Below are 21,223 nucleotides of genomic sequence, written 5' to 3' on the forward strand. Positions count from 1 at the left end.
ATGACATGCCTTGACGGCCACAGTGGCCGTGGTGCCCCAGCTGCGCCCAGCAACTGATTTCACAGTTTTTCCTCTGCGCGATTTTCCTGTCAATACGTTTTTTTTTTAGACACCAGTCCCTTTGGTTGAGCTGCGCAGCTACAACATACACAGTGGTTGGTAGGTTTGATTTTGAGCCTCCTATGAACCCTCGGAATCCCGCAACACAGTGTAATAGACACAAAAGCATTACCGGGCCAAACAGGAGATAAATCTAACGCACCCTGAACTAATCAAGGGTAGGTTTGATTTCTAGCCTGAGAGAGAGAGAGAGAGGATTCCGTAGTAGCCTAGTCCTACAGACCGATGTGCCCCGATGTTTTTTTCAACAGCAAAATATAGATGAATACATCTAATAAAATACAGCAAAATCCCCAAATTATGAGTCTTAATATAAAGCAAGCAACAGAATAACTGCAAACAAATTAAAAGTTTAGGCTATCAATATCATACAAAAGAGTGACCTCACCGCTCTGATGGACAAGAAATAAATTATCCTTTTGCAAACCACATCCATTATATCTGTTCGTTTGTCAACAATGTTCTAATTGGGAAGTTTATTTCAGCATCTAGAATGTGACAGTTTCGTTTTTGGTGCGCAACACAGCCCTCGTTAGTGAATTGCTTTCACCTGCTGCTGCAGTGTGCGGAGCTTGTGCGCAACAGGGCATATCTCCGCCAAGCCAGGGTGACCTACCCAGGGCCATGAAATTCATATGCAGGCATAGTAGCCAATTAGAATGAAATCTGCAAAAACAGACTAATACACTGATACAGAACCATATATTGGCTATATATTATGGCTGTTGGGTGGAAATCTTGTATGTTCCTTTTTTATCATTATTTAAAAACAATTTAAAATCATGAAAATAGCCAATCTACAAGTTGTAAAATTAAGAAATACTATATTTTAAAGAGAGAGAAAATCAACTAAAGTCATTATTAGTGCAAGTTCAATCACATTTCATTTGAATGAAAATAACTTGTGGGGAAAATACATAAAATCTCTCAGAGGTCTTCAACAGGGGGTCCGCGAAGGTACTGCAGGGGGTCCGCGACCCCTAGGGGGTCCGCGAAGGTACTGCAGGGGGTCCGCGAAATTGTTGTTTGATTAAAAAAAATGTTTTTAAAAACTTTAAAAACTTTTTTTTCTTTTTTTTCCCAAAAATGTAAATTTGTCTTTAAACATAACATGACATATTTTAATAGCTTAGTAATGAATGCACAATAACATGGTATGTTTATACATATTTTGTAGAGAAATATCAGTGGTGTCAGTTCAGCAAAAGCTAAGGTATGGCAAGGTTAGGGTTGCCAACTCCCAGAGATTAAAATAAGGGACATCTATCCATTTTTTAGGGGGTGAACCCCCCCAAAACCCGTGAAATGCATAGAAACTATGCGTTATACCTATAACACAATGGTCTTACACCTGCATTAGGCTACTATTCATGATTTTTTTTCTCTTTTTTTTCTGGAGCCAAGGTATGGCACCTGCCATGCCTTGCCATACCCAATTGACGCCCCTGAGAAAGGTCCTTTTGCACACCTACTGGGTCAACCTGTGCGTAGGAGCAGGCAATTTTTTCATGTTTATTTATATAAAACACAATTTTATACATAAATATATGATATATATAGTAGCCTACCCCCTACCCTACGAGGAAGGGGGTCCCTGCTCCATCACCCCATCAGTTTGGGGGTCCCTGGCCTGAAAAGGTTGAAGACCCCTAATTATTCTGTGAATCTAATGTGATTAATGTGACCCCTACTTCAGTCAGTGAAGTCCAGGGCTGAATGTGACATATTGAGACCTATATAACTAAATATTGGTCATTTGCCAACACATTATTATGTGAAATAAATGGGTTATATTTCACAGGTAGTTATACAATTCTTATAATATATTAAAATACAATCATCCTTAACCTTCAAGTTAAATGCATTATTTCCGGGGACTTAAAAATCTTTTTTTTTTTCTTTTTTTTTTTGGATGGCCTTCCTGCCCTGGCATTTGGCCTTTGTGCCCTCCAAAAAATTACAACACCAAAGGCCAAGTGGCCTTGCCCCTAAAATGACGAAATTCCAGGCCTGGTCGCATCGCAACACATTGTGTGCTTGTTGATCTGCTATTTTCATACATTTGTGAAATGGGACATTCTGCATAATGAGTACTTTCTACTTTTGGTACTTTAAGTACATTTTTGATACCAATACTTTTGAATTCTGGACTTTTACTTGTAACAGAGTATTTCTACATTGCAGTATTGATACCTTTACTTAAGTAGAAGTACTTTTTCCACCACTGTCTTGAGAGACACAAAATTGATAAATGAACACCGGGGGTTTCACTGTGCACCGTGACATCAAAAGACCATACGTATATTGTCGTAGATGAAAGCTGAACTATACCCCGCATTTGAACCCAGTTTCCTGCGCAAGTGCTGACATGTTTTACCATTGAGCTAATGGAGCCTGCCTGCTTGCTCAGGGGATAAATTGAATCTTGACCATCAGGTCAAAATTCGTGTGTCAGATCCTGTGTCAAGGTGAGACATGACCTTTGACACAATCTAAATGTCTCAATAGAAGAGTGGTTCTCAACCTGTGGGTCGGGACCCCCAGGGGGGTCCCCACATGATTTTGGGGGGGTCCCCAGATGATAGTGAAGTGAAAATGTAAGGACTTTTAAGACCTTTTTAATACCTAAAAAGAAAAGACCATTTACTGCATCAAAAGTAATCAACAAACTATACTATAAAACATTGGCCAAATTGTCAAATAACATAAGAAAAAGGCAATAATTGTGAAAAATGGCAGATCTACAAGCTCACAACGCCTCGTTGCGAGGCGTTGTGAGCTTGTAGATCCGCTATTTTCACAATATTTATCTGTGGAACGGAGTCAAACGAAATGGGGGGTCCCCAGTTCAAATATGATTATTTTGGGGGGTCACGGCCTGAAAAGGTTGAGAACCACAGAAGAGCAGGGAGACAAAATACAACCACCCTGATTGTATAAGTTATATTGTATTAACATACTCTACCATACAGATTGTATAAGTTATATTTTATTAACATACTCTACCATACAGATTGGACAAAATTACATTTTATTCATTAAAACAAAGTAACATAGTGCCGCTTTAAATATGTATATTCATTGACCCTGTCCAGGACATTATTTTCAGCGGTGAGCTGGGAGAGAAACACTAAATTGACAAATGACCAGATAAAAATAATCAAATCGGTTCACACTGACTCTTTATTGCGTTTTCCTATTACAAAACACGTAAGAATGCAAAACACCCAAATCGAATGTTTTGATAACACCAGATAGAGAATAGATTAAAAAAAACAGGAAAGGAGCAACATTGACGTCATTGGAAACCCTCCATTTCAGGGAATTTATTTTTTATCTTCTATTAATTGCTCAATACTTGGGGAAAAAAAGAAAAAAACAGATTGTGAGTCCACTCCCCTTTATATACAGTATATTTATAGTTTGTAATGAGACAGGGATTGGAGGGAAGGGGAAGCCCATGTGGGGAATGTCTCTAGTCATAAGATCCAAGGCCATATTATCTATGGTGCATCTGGCCAGCCATAACCCTTTCAATCCGGGAACGCATATAGCCTACTGTGTCATTTTAGAATTTGAGCTATAACTATTATATTATACTTTGGCTATTTTAGAAAAAATCGTGAAAATGTGTGCAAGTCTTTGAATATATATATATTTTTCAAAACGAACATTCAAATCTTTGCTGCTGGGGGAACAAAATATTTTACAAATGTTCACTTTAAAAGATATGTATATTCAAAGATTTGCACACATTTTCAAGATTTTTCCAAAAAAATAGCAGATCTACAGGCTCGTGGCACGGCTTGTAGATCTGCTATTTTGGAATAGCCAAAGTATGAAATATGGATAAACGGGTTGAAATGATTGTGACGCTTTAAAAACACATTTTTGCTGGGGACCCCCCGGTACCCACCCAAGGACCCCTGGGGGTCCCCAGGCCCCACTTTGAGAACCAATGGTCTATGTGACTTTTGAGTTACATGGGCAAGGTCACTGCATTTCAACCTGAATCTTAATTGTATTGTGAGGAGGACGTGCGAAAATCTGACATCTAAGCCGTCCCTAATAGAGAGATGACTCATGTGCAGAATAGATGATGTACATGCAGGCTGAAGGACGTGAACATTTACCGTGTAGTTCAGTGATTCTTAACCTTTTTTTTTCAAGGACCCACAGTTTGGTATGCATTAGGCCACGGACCCCCATTTCATACGATTTTTTAAATGTTCTTTTAAAAAATATTTTTAATTTTTGTTTTACAAATTTTCCCCCCCGAACAACAAAAAATATAAATGAGAAAAAAACAAAGAAAAAAAAGGGGATTTAAAAAAAAACAGCGCCAAAGTCATTTTTACATCATCCTTAAATTATATTCCATGTTCGAAAATCTCCATTTTTAATCTCTGGGACCCCAATCTAGAGTGTACAAATGGAACCAAAATGGCTACAGAATTAATAAGCGTCCATTTGGTTCCTATATTATCAATCGTTTATCTGGGGGACCCTCTGGAACCCCCTCGAGGAACCCCCTGGGGGTCCCCGGACCCCACTTTGAGAACCACTAGTGTAGTAGTAGGCCTATAGCTGCATATCCAGTGTGTTGAGGAAGGGTCCTTGTCTGCCATCAGGGTCTGTCACTCAAGCCCAGGGTGGTGATGGGATTCTCATAACAGGGACCTTCAGTTTGGGGTGCTGCTTGACGCTATCAATGGAAAGACAAACACACACACATCATGGATACAGGAAGCATCGTGTCCTCCATGTGTGGCGACTATTATCACAGACACTGAACAGAATGTAGCCAATGCCTTATTAGGGCATTCCTGCAATCTGCAGGCCTCTCACAACAAATGTATGGACATTACAGAGGCTTCCAAATGTGAACACAAGCAGTTTACATTTGTAACCAAGCTGTATAATAGCACCCTTAAAACGTTGGAATGCCTCTTCCAGACTGTGGTCGAATGTACAACCTAATTCTAAAATGGTCACTTCTCTACTGTCCTCATCAACAACAACAAAAAACACACACACACACACACACACACACACACACACACACACACACACACACACACACACACACACACACACACACACACACATTTTACTCAACAAGTAAGACGCGCGAACGCTGGAAGCGAACGCAGCTCGAAAATATTGTGCATTTACGGACTCTGTGTGTGTGTGTGTGTGTGTGTGTGTGTGTGTGTGTGTGTGTGTGTGTGTGTGTGTGTGTGTGTGTGTTTTGACTGCACTCTGGCGCCAATCTGTTGGTTGCACACAGGCAGTGCAGTGCACACATACTGCACACAGACAGAGACACAATGAGAGCAGAGTTTCATAGGCCCAATTCCAAACTCCACCCTAAGCCCCCAAGCCCTGCACCCTCATTAGCTTAAGGTAAGTCAGCTGGTAAGTGCCTGAGTGTGGGAGGGTTTAAGGGTTCCAAAAGGGTACAAAAGCAATGGAACAGCCCTTTGTGACGTCCCACGTTACCTTGACGACAGATGACAACGTTGCCGTGACAACCAAAGATTCGACTGACACTTGCCTCCCTGTTTGAAACTTCGAATTTCTCTAAATATTATAAACTTTTATATTATAAAATATTATAAAAAAGAGACATTGTATCATGAGTGAAACAGCTATCGATACAGTCAATATAAGTAAATTATATGATAGCCTTAGGAGTAACTTTATATTTCTGGGACACGTTGCTATTTTGCACAACAACTTAGTACAACGAAGTATAAAATAGGGTTGATTAAAGTGTTTAATCAATTTATTTGATAATAAAAAATCCATTACAATTTTTCCTTTAGAAATAAAATAAATAATAAATAAAAATAATCCCTCAAAAACCTGCTTTTTGAAGGTTCTCAAACGTTCAACTGAACTTCTTTTTATTTTTTTTATTCCATTCTCCTCACTAATGAACCCTGGCCTGATGCCATGACATGAATCCCCCCCCCCCCCCCGCCCTCCGCCCCCCCGCCCCCCCGCTACTGAGACCGGTGGTAAAAAGACATATTAATTCTGCATTTATTTCTCGGCCAGCGACGTCGCAGAAGAAAGGCCTCTTTCCCTTTTAAATCCGGGCACCGTGGGTATCGGCGTCCTCTGGTAACTCCCACTACGCAATGTATTGTGGGCAATGTCTTTGCCAAAGTGCTGACTTACGGAAAGGGTGCAGAAAGGGGCGTTCCCGAGCCCTCGCTGACTTCAGGCTGACTTTCCGATTTCATTTGGAACAACCCTCAAGCCCTTACGGAGCTCACATGAACGCGCACCCAAGTCAATGAGTCAGTGAGGGGGTGGTTTGGAATTGGGCCAATTGTATGCTCCACTTGGGCGGAGGCGCCTCCTTCCGCGTTCGCAATTAAAAAGCTTTAAAAATACCATTTTTATCTGGAGACGGTTCGTCATACTCCTTTTCGAACAGAGATAATAAACAAGAGCTCTTTCATAGAACAGGAGCTCTTAGATAGTTCAAGGTCTCTTCAGAGAGAAACACTACATTGTTTAAGGCATGACGTGAAATAAATGTAATTTTCACATGGATAAAAGCATTATAATAAGCGTTCTCCCAGTACAGGTTAACTCTCATATTATAATATATATCCTAAATGAGGGACTGACAGGCAGATATTGTAAATGATTTACAAACTAATCTGCCGGGCCAGATATTATACCTCTTATCTTCATATTCTGACTTTTTTGTGTTATTTCTTTAGTAAATTAACGCCCTACTTGATCATACTACAGCGTCACGCAAAGGCATCAAAAGTACCAGATCCACAAGCCATTGAGCTGGTACATCTGCTACTTTTTCTGCTTTTGAATTTGAATCCTGAAAAGTATACAGTTATGGACATAATATGTTTTTATGAGGCGATATGTAGGTGAAGATGTGAGCAGTGGTGGAAAGTAACAAAGTACATTTACTAGTACAAGTACTGTACTTAAGTACACTTTTGAGGAATTTTTACTTTACTGGAGTATTTCCCATTTTCAATACTTTTACTTCTGCTCCACTACACCTCAGAGGCAAATATTGTACTTTTACTCCAATACAATTATTCGAAAAGTTTAGTTACTTTTCAGATATAAGTGATTATATTATGAAACATTTTGCCCTATTCTATACCTAGGCTATTTGAAAATAGCCGATCTACAAGCTCACAACGCGTCGCGAAGCGACTTTAGGACTTTTACTTTTGGTACTTTAAGTAAATTTTGATGCCAATACTTTTGTACTTTCACTCAAGTAAATTTTTAATTCCGGACTTTTACTTGTAAAAGAGTACTTCTACATTGCAGTATTGATACTTTTACTTAAGTAAAACATTTGAGTACTTTTTTCCACCACTGGATGTGAGTACCTGGATTGTGTCGTAGTCCGGGGCTACGCTGGAGGCCCTCAGGGCACTGTAGGTGTGTTCCTCTTTTCCTTTCAGCTCCAGGTGCTGAGAGACGGGAGAGGAAAAGAGGAGTCAATTCAGAAAAAAAATAAACTAGCGGGTGGCAAAACAACGTAACCAATTACTGTTCTTAAAGGAGTAGTTCACCCAAAAAATGACTTATCAATTGCACACCCCATGAAGCCTTGAATTCATGGAGATTTATTTAGTTTTTGTCCCTTTCCTAAGCCAATAATTTGATGACCGGCCAAGTCTCCTATCGACCGATGACCCGGTCATCAAATTATTGCCCAAAACTAATGCGAACAAATTAATGCGACAAAAAACAAAAAAATCTCATGGGTTGTGTAATTGATAGAAAATAAGTCGTTTTTAAGCCCTATTTAAAAATAGCAAACAAATAAACGAAACCTTTTAAAAATGCGCGCCAATACAACAGGTCTATGACATAATGTCACGTCCCGTAATGTACGGGCATGGATTGATGCTCTAAGCACTGATTTAAAATCAACTTAATCTGCCAAAAAAAATCAGAGGAGGAGAAAATATGCACAAAATAACTGAATTTGAGGTTAAATGTGAACGCTAGGGGGTGGCAGTCGGCCTCCCCTTGGACCCCAAATGATGACCCTGGAGAGGACAGAGGAGCATTTTATATAGGTGACATTGATGTGTCAAATATTGCCTGTAAACCTCTTTTCCCTCTGCTTGTACTTGGACATTGACCAAAAAAGTGTGAGTTGAACATTCCGTCTTGTTCAAACAGAGCCGTGCAGGAGCGGGCGTGTGTAAATACATTACAGAGTACTACAAACAGCATGTTTCCTGGTCGCGAGAGGAGTTGATGTTTGCATCGATGTTGATTGGCTCTAAATACCATATAAATTGACTACAGATTCTTTTTTTGACAGAACTCAGGCCTGTTTCACTCTTTGTGGAATTACTGGTGAGCCTTTTCAGCTCGCATCGGTTCATATAGAATTTACACTAAAGGTGGAAGATCAGTGTTAAAGTAAAGGATGAAGGAATGTTATTTTTGGCATGCTTGTTGCCAATTTGTTGCTACATTCTGATTACATTGTTGAGGAGATACTAAGCCACTGCATACATACAGTATACATGCTCTCAGAATAGGCCTATATATTCTGATAATCTCAGATGGCAGAATTCAAAGAATAAGGAATTGTTATTCCGAAATGAAAGACAAATGCCACAGTATACGTCATAGCCAAAATGTTGATTTTCACCTTTTTCCTATCTTTACCAGTGAGCTGTCTTAACCTTGTTATGTCTATCAAGCTAATGCTTAAAGGGATTGATTAGTCACCCCATGGAGACTTGAATTCATGGATATTGTTTTGTTTTTGTCGCATTCCTAAGCCAATAATTTGATGACCGGCAGCGGTTTCCGGTATAGGAGACACAAAGAGTCTCCTTTGTGTCTCCTACCGGAACCGCTGCCTACCGGTCCACTGGTCATCAAATTATTGGCTTAGAAATGCCACCAAAACAAATAAATATCCATGAATTTTAGTCTCCATGGGGTGACTAATCGATAGAATGCAAAGATTGCTTTTGGGTGAACTATCCCTTTAAGCCACATTAGTTGTATTAAGCGTTGGCTATTCAAAAATAGCAGATCTACAAGCTTTGTGCCGCACCGAGAGCTTGTACACCTGCTATTTTTGAACATATTTGAAAAATCTTGAAAGTGTTTGAAAAAGTGTTGAATAATTTTGATTTTTTTAACACAAATCTTCTCTTCTGGGGGGTCCCTGGCACAAAACGTTTTCAGATGGGCGGGTCCGCGGCCAAATACATACAGTATAATTTTGGTGCTCCTTGGCACAAAAAAGTTTGAGAACTACAGATTTAGAAGGCATTTGTAGAATCGGCCTCAGGTCTTGATGCGATACCAATTCCATTCCCACTTAAAACACCAGAGAAACACATAATTCCCGATGAGGAGGACCCACATCAGTAGTGACTCTGTGAGTCTACGCTGTCCTGTGTCTCAACTTTCCTACTACTGGCTGTGTGAGCAAGGCAAAGCGTCAGCAGAGGTCCCTGTTGCATTACGTAGTCATGCTACAGTAAAGGAGTGTGTGTGTGTGTGTGTGTGTGTGTGTGTGTGTGTGTGTGTGTGTGTGTGTGTGTGTGTGTGTGTGTGTGTGTGTGTGTGTGTGTGTGTGTGTGTGTGTGTGTGTGTGTGTGTGTGTGTGTGTGTGTGTTAGTCATGGTGGTGCTACTGTTGCTTAACCAGGAAGACGAGGATGCCAGCCAGACACCACTGTGTGTGTGTGTGTGTGTGTGTGTGTGTGTGTGTGTGTGTGTGTGTGTGTGTGTGTGTGTGAGTAGAGCGTGACGTAGCATGAATCTGCAGATCTTATCAGCCTGGCGTCACAGTGAATGTACAGTGTGGGGTCTGATGAATACATTAATAAGTAAACTGTAAAAATAGATTATATATTTGATAAATAAGTGTTTGTTTTTACAGCTTGGTTACAAATGTAAACTGCTTGTGTTCATATTTGGAAGCCTCTGTAATGTCCATACATTCGATGTGAGAGGCCTGCAGATTGCAGGAATGCCCAAGCCAAGAGCTGATAAGGCATTGGCTACATTCTGTTCAGTGTCAGTGATAATAGTCGCCACATATTATGGAGGAGACGATGCTTCTGTATCCATGATCTGTGTCCTGAAACACTTATTGTTGAGTTTCCCAAGTGTGTGCATCTACTACTGTTTGTGTTCAAGAATATCTTGTTAAATGTGAACGCAAATACAGATGTTAAGTGTGTGTGTGTGTGTGTGTGTGTGTGTGTGTGTGTGTGTGTGTGTGTGTGTGTGTGTGTGTGTGTGTGTGTGTGTGTGTGTGTGTGTGTGTGTGCGTGCGTGCGTGCGTGCGTGCGTGCGCTCGCGCGTCTCTTTCTCTGAATAAAAACTTTCCACATACCTTCAGTCTTCTGGAAAGCCTTGACGGAGAGGGAAAAAACAACCCACAAAGACATTTATGAATAACTTTTAGTGAACGCTGACATAATACTCTGTACTAGGTCAATGATGTTATGAGTTTGAGTTGTGAAGCGATTGCAAAACTATTGTACAAATGAGTGTGTGTGTGTGTCTGTCTGTCTGTCTGTCTGTATGTCACTCTCTCCATGGTGACTCAATGCACTGCATCATCATCACACTTCTAACTCGGTATATGACATCATTTTGAGGTCAATTATCAAGGTCAACGATGGGCCACGCTGCTCAAATCTGCACATCTCCAGATTATAATAAACAGTCACAACCTCAGTGTTCATTCAACTCTGAGAGTGTACAAATGGAACCAAATGCAGAGGTGGAAAGTAACTAAGTACATTTACTCCAGTACTGCACTTAAAGCGGCACTATGTAACCTTTTTTAATGAATCAAATTTAATGTTGTCCAATCTGTATGGTAGAGTATGTTAATACAATATAACTTGGGGCTGTTGTATTTTGTCTCCCTGCTCTTCTATTGAGACATTTAGATTGTGTCAAAGGTCATGTCTCACCTAGACACAGGACACAAATTTTGACCTGATGGTCAAGATTAAATGGATCCCCTGAGCAAGCAGGCAGGCTCTATTAGCTCAATGGTAAAAATGTCAGCACTTGCGCAGCAAACCGGTTTCAAATACGGGGTAGAAGAGAAAATGTACATATTTATACAATTGTCAGTACTTTTACTTCTACTCCACTACATCTCAGAGGCAAATATTGTACTTTTACTCCACTACTTATTATTTGAAAACTTTAACTACAGTAGTTACTTTGTAGATTTAGATCATTATTGTTGCAAAACATACATTAACAACATAAGCCGTATATATACTTCGGCTATTTGAAAGTAGCAGATCTACGTGTCACATTGTGAGCTTGTAGATCTGCTATTACAGAGATTTTTATACATTTTTAAAACGTGTAAAATGGGACATTCAAAACCAGATATAATAAACACTTGGTGTAGTACGAGTAAAACCGTAGTAGCTATAATAATATTAATAATAATAATAAGAAGCGTGTATCAAGTGTGTAAATTATATTTACAGTATGTATGTGTTCACTGTATAAGAAATGTTAAAATACTGTAATGGACCGTCTGCTTTAATAGTGTAAAATACTGAATGCCGGTAAAAGCTATGATCCTTTATTGATTTGAGAAGGTCAATCAATACAGGATCATGGCCTTGGATTGCTGTCCAATCAACCTCAGTCGATGATGGGAGGATGATGAAGGGAAGGTTAAGACAACAGAGGTATATGGATTGTGTGATAGAAACACAGTATAAGGAAGCTGTTTGGCCATGCAATCCCACACACAGCCTTACCTGCAGTGGTGTAAAGTAACTAAGTACATTTATTCAAGCTAGGGTTAGGGTACTTAAGTACAATTTCGAGGCATTTTTTACTTTACTGGAGTATTTCCAATTCTCAATACTTTTACTTCTACTCCATTACATCTCAGAGGCAAATATTATACTTTTACTCCACTACCATTATTTGAAAACTTTAGTTACTAGTTACATTGTAGATTTTGAATATTATTACCAAACATGCATTAACCACTTCAGCCCTGTAAACATTTCGGCCATTGAAAATAGTCCATCTACAAGCTCACAATGCGTCGCGAATGCGACGCATTATGAGCTTGTAGATCTGCTATTTTCAAAATATTGTTATACATTTGAAAACTTGAAATGGGACCTTCTGTATAATTAGTGCTTTCTACTTTTGGTACTTTAAGTACATTTTGATACCAATACTGTTGTACTTTTACATTGCAGTATTGATGCTTTTACTCAAGTAGAAAAAGTGTACTTTTTTCCACCACTGGCCTTACCTGTGACACTTGCCCATAGCCACCACGACAGTCAGAGTGTAGAGGACCAGCAGAACTCCACACAGAATGTAGGGCACTATGGAGAAACACTCACCGCTGTCTGGAAGATAAGAAACACACACACACACACACACACACACACACACACACACACACACACACACACACACACACACACACACACACACACACACACACACACACACACACACACACACACACACCCACACCCACACACACACGCAAGTGTTGAATAGTAGAGACCTACTGTATACAGTTAGGCACTTAACGTGTCTGTCCACCATGCAAATCAATAGAGATCATACACAGTAAAAGGTCAAATGTTTATTTAACTATTGAGTCCACTGACACTTTAGTAGACACTGTAGTACAATCACAATGAGCTACTTTATTTGTGGAAATGGCTACGGACAAGGTTAGAATGATGCACCGACATAATCTATAACATTACAATATTTCACATTAGACATATTAAAAAAAAAAAAAAAAGTATTGCTTACTGATAACTGGGGACAGTGAGAGCACATGCACTCCTGTGTAATGAGTTATGATATTACAAGACTTAATGCACACGTACGCACGCACACACACACACACACACACACACACACGCATACATTATCTCCACGTTAGCAATAACTTTCTCTGCTTTCAGAAAAAATGAACTGCTGTACATTAAGTTGATTATTATTCCAAATGACTGTCAGACGTTATGGGTAGAAGGGTGTTATTTGCTCTGCGTTTTACCCGGAGTGAGGTCGAGCTCCAGGGCGATGGGACGGGAGCGGTGGGACCCTCTGTTGTTTCGGGCTTCACACACGTACACCTGACTGGCCTCCAAGCTGGCCAACAGCAGGAGTCTCTCCCCCTCAGCCGTCCTCCTCAACTGGTGTGGAGGAGGGGGATGTAAGAAGCTTCATTTTTATGCACCACCATCTTTAGGGCTGGGTGATAATCACTTCACTTCTCAAAAGTGGTGGAAAAAGTACTCTTTTTAATTAAAAGTATCAATATTGTTGATAATATCTGTTACAAGTAAAAGTACCAACAGTAGAAAGTACTCATTATGCAGAATGTCCCATTTCACAAGATTTCAAATGGCCGAAATGAATAGGGCTTATGTATGTTTTGTAATAATAATCAAAATCTACAAACTACAAAGTAACTAAAGTTTTCAAATAAATGTACTGGAGTAAAAAAGTACAATATTTGGATCCTAGATGTAGTGGAGTAGAAGTAAAAGTAAAAGTATTGGAAATTGGAAATTGTCAAGTAAGGTACAAATACCTAAGTAACTGTACTTAGTTACTTTACTTCACACCACTGACTTCAAATATCAAGATTGTTTCAAGGTTTGATTGATTACAATTAACCCCATTAAAAGTGTTGTTTTAGATTTTAGCATTGGCTATTAAAAATAGCAGATCTACAAGCTCACAGCGTGGTACAAAATCTTTTCAGATGGGGGTGTCCGCGGCCAAATATATATCAATTTGGGAGTCCTCCAATACATTGTTAAGTGGTTAATCAGACTAATCGATTTAGCGATTCGTTGATATATAAGAATTTTCTTTTTGATTATTCATTTTAAGTCAGTTCTTGTTTCTATATATCGGTTTCGATATATTTTTGTTTAATTTCTCAGCCCTATCCATCATACGATGCTGTTGTGCGCCGAAAATAGCAGATCTACAAGGTCACTCGTACTTGTACAGTAGGCTATATCTGCTTATTATGGTAAATGTTGAATGACTTCCTTGCCTTCGAATTAGAAATTCCTGATTCTCTGGTTGTCTTAGTCATTGTCATTTAAAGCTTAATCCATTTCAATGAAAACAGTGAGTCAGACGGCAGGAGAGCTGACATTGTAAAACGACACAGAATGCACAACACACAGGGTGCTGGGAGGTTAGTTGCAGTTCACATGTTGTCCCATAGAGGGGGTTACAAACCACGACTGAACCAAAGCACCATTTCTGGCATCTTTAGCTCCAGTGTCAGTGGACTCTGTACATCAGTGTTTCTCAACCTGTGGATTGGGACCCTAATCCACTGTGTGTGTGTGTGTGTGTGTGTGTGTGTGTGTGTGTGTGTGTGTGTGTGTGTGTGTGTGTGTGTGTGTGTGTGTGTGTGTGTGTGTGTGTGTGTGTGTGTGTGTGTGTGTGTGTGTGTGTGTGTGGATCCCACCTGTCCTCTGTCGTCTATGAACCAGCTGTATCGCTCCACAGGTGGGTTGGCCTCACTAGAACAGGTTAGGGTCACAGCTTGGCCAATACGAATGGGACCAGGTGGAGTCTGGGTGGCTGTGGTGAATTGAGGGGCAACTGCGAAACAGACAGCGTACAAAAAAACAAAAACAAATCAGGGTGCCTTTAAAAAATAAAGTAGCATATCTTCCAAAACAAGACTGCAAGACAAACAGACCTTTTTGCAGACTATAGAGACCATTTGGAACAGATAGGTTCTCAAACTTTTTTCATGTCAAGGACCCCCAAATTGCCATGTATTTGGCAAGTGGAGAATAGTTTCTTCCTGGGACCCCCATACAAGACTTGTGACGTTATAATTCCAAACATTCCATTTCCAAGATTTCTTGAAAATAAAAGTGCTTGTAGATCAGCTAAGCTAACCTACTGTATGCATGTATGACTAAAGTGGTTAAACTGATTTTGATGCTACTGTATATTTGACATATTTAGCTGGCCTGGGGACGCCCTGGAACCCCTTCTAGGACCCCTGGGGTCCCCGCCGGCTCCAACGCCACTTTGAGAACCACTGCTTTAGAAAAGGTTCAGGTGCATCTGGGATATAATGTGTCCATTGCAAAGTACATAATAACAAGGGGTTTATCTTAATTTGACACCTTCCTGGAAAGGTACAGGCACTCCTTGCTGTGCCACGAGGGCCAAGGAATGCTATCCCTCTGGGTTTTTCTATTTGTCAACTTCCTGGAAGAGGCATCAGTATTCTCTGTGCCAGGGGGAGTGCCCATGCATGCTCCACCACCCGGGATACCTCTGTTGGCAATGAACTGCCAACAATAAAGAATGTGTGTGTCCTACCTCTCCTGTAACTGTAATAAGAGTTTGAGGAAAGACACAGCCATGTTCTGACAAGCTCAGCACTTTCTGAACACTGGCAGGGGTACAGAAAGGTTCCTGTATGACAAATCTGGTCATGTCCAGACAAGTCAAAGGTGTGTGTGTGTGTGTGTGTGTGTGTGTGTGTGTGTGTGTGTGTGTGTGTGTGTGTGTGTGTGTGTGTGTGTGTGTGTGTGTGTGTGTGTGTGTGTGTGTGTGTGTGTGTGTGTGTGTGTGTGTGTGTGTGTGTGTGTGTGTGTGTGTGTGTGTTATCAATGACACATCCCATGAAGCCTTGAATTCATGGAGTTTTTTCGTTTTTGGCAATAATTCATCTACTGAGTACTGAGTCTCCTACAGTATACTGACCGATGACACAGTCATCAAATTATTGGATCTATTGCAACAAAAACAAAATAATCTCCATGAATTCAAGGCTTCATGGGGTGTGTACTTGATAGAAAATATGTGAATGCAAAAGGAAATAGAAAATGTGCTCAGAGAGGAGCACAGCATCTATGCCAAGCAGGTGGTATGTTTGTGGGACCTTTTGGTTCCACGTCCCCTTTTGAGGGACAACTGTGATTAACTGTGACCAGGATTAACTGTGACCAGTTAATCACTTCTTCCCATGCGGCCATGATAAACCTTATTATAAAAGTATTTTTTTTGTGACAGGTCATGCCAACTGTCACGCCCAATGCCCATATTTGACCAATCAAAGTTTTGTGCAAATCTGTTGTGCGCAAACTAACTAACTGTTTGACATATTCTGCTAAGTGACAGACAGACAGACGGAGGCGAAAAATGTGTGTCTGAATGAACCAGGCGAACAAGATCCATCAGTTAAGCAAACAAACAAATCAATAACCATAAATTAAAATACCCAACTACCCAACCACCCAACCACCTCTTCTCACATTGGACTGTGAGCGCCTGCGTTTGGACGCTGCTGAAGCCCTGGTCCAGTGGGTATCTGACGGAGCAGGTGATGGTGCTGTCGTGGTAGCTGGGCGTGGCTTTGAAGGTCAGGGTGGAGGTCAATGTGATCTGTCCATCCGCCGCCTGTTTGTTCAAAGCAGGAAGGACAGTTTAAACCTTGTAATGTTTCCCAAATAATTAGCAAATAAATGTCGCAGTTTTTTTCCCCCGTTTCCTACATTTAAATAGCAGATCTACAAGCTCACTAGTTTGGCTCCCGGGCAAACTTATAATTTCTCTTTTGGGTCTTGAGCTAAAAACTTTGGGAACCACTGTCATAAAGTGTAGGAAAATATCCCATCATGTCATATCGGTAATCGGTGAATCCCCCCGCCCCCACCCACCCTCTAAAATAATATTTGTATTGTATCGATCTCAAACATCCGATTGGTCAGGCTCTAGCGTGTTTATGCTTAATTATCTAAGAATTATTCCAGCAACAATTTTGAAATTGATAACCCAATGCAAATGAATCAATCAAACAAACAATTAAAACCATTAGCTAATTAGTTAGAAGGCTATACATATTCATTAATGTATTATTTAGTCAATTAGTGAACCATGAGAAAAAAAAAACTAATAACAGTTATAGTCACCGTGTCCATTCGTCCCTCCCCTACGTTCATCCCTTCCATCGGAGGCATCCAGGAGATAGCAGGGACCTGGCCATGGCACGGTACTGGGGCTTTACACTGGAGCCTCACGCTCTCCCCGTCCACCAGGTCCCTTCTGGGGGAGGTGGTCAACTCAGGAGGTGGCGGGTCTATAGAGGAGATGGTGAGAGGTGAAGCCCATAGACTTATATAAAAGCTAGAAGTCGGCCCTCCTGACCGTGGTGACCAGCTTTGTCGAGTGTCTATGTGCTAAGATTGCAATACCAGATTTGGCCACTAGTTCAGGCTCGCTTCAAAGATCCCCCGCATTCCTACAATGGGGAGCTTTAAAGCCCGATTCAAGCCTGATTCATACTTTGGTGCACGACGGTGTCAGATGCAACGCTTTGTGAGCTTGTAGATCTGCTATTTCCGACACGTGACACCGTCGTGCGACGGAGCATGAATTAATTTAGCATTCATTCATTTATGCTTCATTGTAAGACATTGTCATGCACTGAAAATAGCCAATTTAAGCTAGCTTCATACCGGAGAACACACTTGTGAATTTGTAGAGAGAAGCTAAGAGAGATACAGTAAAGAGGGGGCACAGAGGTGCAGGTCTTAACTGGCATCCAAAATGTTTGTGTGCACCTGCATGTGAGCTAATGTAGACTCCTGTACCGAATGTGTACTTCATATCTCCACTGGGACATTCCAGTCTGAAGAAGTAAGTATCGTTGTGGTTTTCCGGGAAGTTATGGAAAACTGTGGTACAGTTCTTCATCCTCAGGTCTCCCGTGAACTCCCCCTGGAAGCCAACCGGAAGCACAGTTAGAGGATGATACAGTACTAGTACTATTATTTATTAATAAACATTACAGTTCTCCTACTGTAGCCCCTCCTCCTATTAGACTACAATTGCTTTTACTACTTTTGATCCATAGAATACTGTTGTTAGTCACAAAATGTAAACGTTTAGGCTAAAAGGATGTTCACAAGAAAGTCCTGGGGACTTGTTTCCATTGTGGTCCCATGTAATTCAATTCATCAACAGAGCATAGAATATTAACGCATTAATACATGTCATCAACAAATACAAATAGCTATATTTATAGAAGAGAAAAAGGAAAAACGGCAGCAGTGTATGACCCCTCATTTCAATGGGGATTCATATCTAACTCCACTTGTAGTTTCCTGATAGATACTTTTTCAGGCCAGTAAACTACTACTACTACTACTACTATTACTAGCCTACTATGACTAATGTTGTACAACTACAGTACCATGGTTGCCTCTTTGTAAATAAACTAATACACATGGTTGTGTGAACCCTGGCCACACCAATGACAGACAGACAGACAGACAGACAGGATCGATTACATCATCACCCTACCATGCACTGCTGAGACGGTAATGATGTGATTGTGATTCTGACCTTTATACCGTTCCTGATTTCTGGTTTTGTGGAGTTAAACACGACTGAGCCAATCGTACTGCCCTTAAGCCAGATGGCGCTGCAGTTAGGTTGTATGCGCCCGTCAAAGGAGGAGGGGTACTGGAAGCGACAGGGGACAGTGACACAGGACTCCCTTATAGCCCTGATTCTTCCGGGCAGAACCAGGTTCCACTGGTTACACAGCACACCTAAAAGGTGATGGCATGTAGAAGGACACGTTCTAGTGCAGTGGTTCTCGAACCTTTTTCACTTCACTTCACTTTGCAATTTTATTTTGGTCATCAGTTCAACCATTTAAACGATACACACCATGTGCATAAAACATAGCAGTACTAAAACAGAGAACAACAATATTAAATTATATTACATAGTTTTGACTAAAACAGGTATAGGCTGAAAAAAACACATTTTCGACAGTTTGGTTACCTCATGACAAACAAAGAAAACAAATTTAAGTCCTTCCAAAAAAAGAAAAACAGAAAAAAACAGAACCCCCCCCCTGCAAGGAACCCTGCAGGGCACCTGGACCCAACTTTGAAAACCACTGACCTGCTATATAGATTCTGACTGGTTATAAAGACAGACACATGCACAGTTGCACACGCACAGTTGCACATGCACGCACGCACGCACAGTTGCACACGTGTATATGTTCTACTAAACTCAATAAGAGAACCCTCTCATTGTGCAGATGAAGTGAACAATTGAAAAAGGGGAAGCTTTTTGAAGGAAATGTCAACCGCACAACCCTGGTGTTCCAGCTGTTGCACAGTCTGGGAACCACTAACCTTGCATCAGATACATGAAGAAAGCAACATGCGTCACAATCACAGCCATCTCTTGGGTATGCACCGGCTACCAGGTCTGCCAAGGGCAAATAATAATAATAATAATACGTCGTCATCATAATCATCATCATACACTTACATGTACAGTATAATCACATTTCATACACAGAATATCTTACTTAAAAGAGCTTTACGAGCAACAGGACTCATACATAAATATGGAAACTGTATATGTGATTTTTCAGCTCAAAAGTAGTATCTAAACTACAAATCTTTGTATCATAGTTTTTACATAGTGACAAAGTAAGTACAGTACCTACAGTTGTATGAAGCTCTGTTGATGGGGTCAAGTTTTGTTTCAATAACAAAATGTGTCTGTGTTGAGATTGATAGTGGGATGTCAAGATCTTTTCATTGTTCTGCTAACAGATTCATCGTTTTTACTTTGTATCATTCTTTTTACTCTGCCTTGTCACATTGTCCTGCCTTCTATGTTAGTAGTTTACTAGTATTCATTAGCCTCCTAGTGTCAGGAAGACCCATTCATTTGAGGCAAGAAGAAAAATAAGAAATAGAAAGATCAGTTACCTTTAAAGTGTACAGTATGTCCAAAAACTGGAAGATTGGAACGAGATTGGAAGACTGGAGCAAGACTACTAGACTGTACAATGCAGATAATTGTAGCTGAGAGTGATGCTCATAAAATTTATAAGGGAAGTTGAGTAAAACATTTGCACAACAAGCAAAATGCCGCCTTCCTATTTCTCAAATGTACTGTAGGTGTTACACAAAGCATCAACATTTAATGTCCCTGGTGGCAGGCTTTTCTGTCCGACATCCCAGATCCTGGCATAGGCCTATTGTTCTTTAGGCTATTGGTGGTAAAAACAACAGGAGATTTCTCTAAATGTCATTTCAATGAAAATGAAAACTGGTAAACGGAGCATCTGTGTCCAGAAAGTGGTCTTTGATAGCATCTTTCATTTTGCTTGCAATGGGAGCAAAGGAAAGGGAGGGGAGGTGTGTACTTGGAACTTGTTGAAATGCACTTGAGAGCCTAGTTATATAAGTTATTTCACCCAAGTGACAGAGCACTTTGTTCTCAATTTAGCTCCAAAACATGGCGCCTGTGGGTGATTATCTGCTGACCCATAGCATTATCTTCACCAGGTGTAAATTGATGCAGCCAAGTCCGTTGTATATATTTAATAGTAGTAGATTTATTCAAATGCAGTTAGGTATACAGCAAGCCAGCATAAGCAGCACATCAGCATTCTATCCAATTCTCTCTCTTCTGTCTCTCGGTCCCACATTACATCAGATAGACAATACCCTTATTTGTTACTCCATATTTTGTTCTATTCTTCTCACGATTCAAACAGGAGGACATAAACACATATATCATCGGGATCGTTATCTGACATGTATCTGACACTGTCACCCGTTCTTTCACAATTTGTTTGATTAACCCTGTGGTGAGAGGACAACATCTCATTCTCACGGTCAACACTCTAACGTTTGCAGCAATCCCTTCTTCCTGCCAGATTTCCCCAAGCTGTTGCTTCTCTGCCACCCAATTTGGTCTTGATGTTTAGTATATCCTCAAGGGATTCATCAGGAAGTCACAAGCTATCAGTTTTTACTTGTGTAAATTTAAAAGTATACTGCAATGTAGAAATGCTCTGTTACAAGTACAAGTCTGGAATTAAAAATTCACTTGAGTAAAAGTAGAAAAGTATTGGCATCAAAATGTGCTTAAAGTACCAAAAGTAGAAAGTACTCATTATGCATAAGGTCCATTTCACAAGTTTTCAAATGTATAAAATGTATAAGAATCTTTTAAAAATAAGGGAATATTTTCAAATGGACAAAATTAGTGAT

General features: G+C 40.3%; 1 protein-coding gene across 5 annotated transcripts; it reads right to left on the minus strand.

Annotated features, from left to right (window-relative positions):
- Positions 1-3,200: 3,200 nt before the first annotated feature.
- LOC311061939 (B-cell receptor CD22) lies at positions 3,201-20,039 on the minus strand. 5 transcript variants are annotated; one of them, XM_084080653.1, is made up of 12 exons: positions 19,931-20,039; positions 19,343-19,418; positions 18,534-18,742; positions 17,750-17,906; positions 17,099-17,265; positions 16,442-16,586; positions 14,629-14,765; positions 13,189-13,327; positions 12,421-12,520; positions 10,504-10,522; positions 7,509-7,592; positions 3,201-4,825 (listed from the first exon to the last, which is right to left on the minus strand). In XM_084080653.1, exons 2-12 carry the CDS (start codon positions 19,389-19,391, stop codon positions 4,748-4,750), a joined length of 1,284 nt encoding a protein of 427 aa, XP_083936779.1. In that variant the 5' UTR covers positions 19,392-19,418; positions 19,931-20,039; the 3' UTR covers positions 3,201-4,747. The 5 variants fall into 5 exon arrangements, with proteins under 5 accessions (XP_083936779.1, XP_083936778.1, XP_083936777.1 ...); XM_084080652.1 differs by having other exon boundaries at positions 17,780-17,906; positions 18,492-18,742; XM_084080651.1 differs by having other exon boundaries at positions 3,201-4,815; positions 18,492-18,742.
- Positions 20,040-21,223: the final 1,184 nt, after the last annotated feature.

The sequence above is a fragment of the Gymnoscopelus microlampas genome, assembly GCF_963454915.1.
Source record: "Gymnoscopelus microlampas genome assembly, chromosome: 15".
NCBI classification, from domain to species: Eukaryota; Metazoa; Chordata; class Actinopteri; order Myctophiformes; family Myctophidae; genus Gymnoscopelus; species Gymnoscopelus microlampas.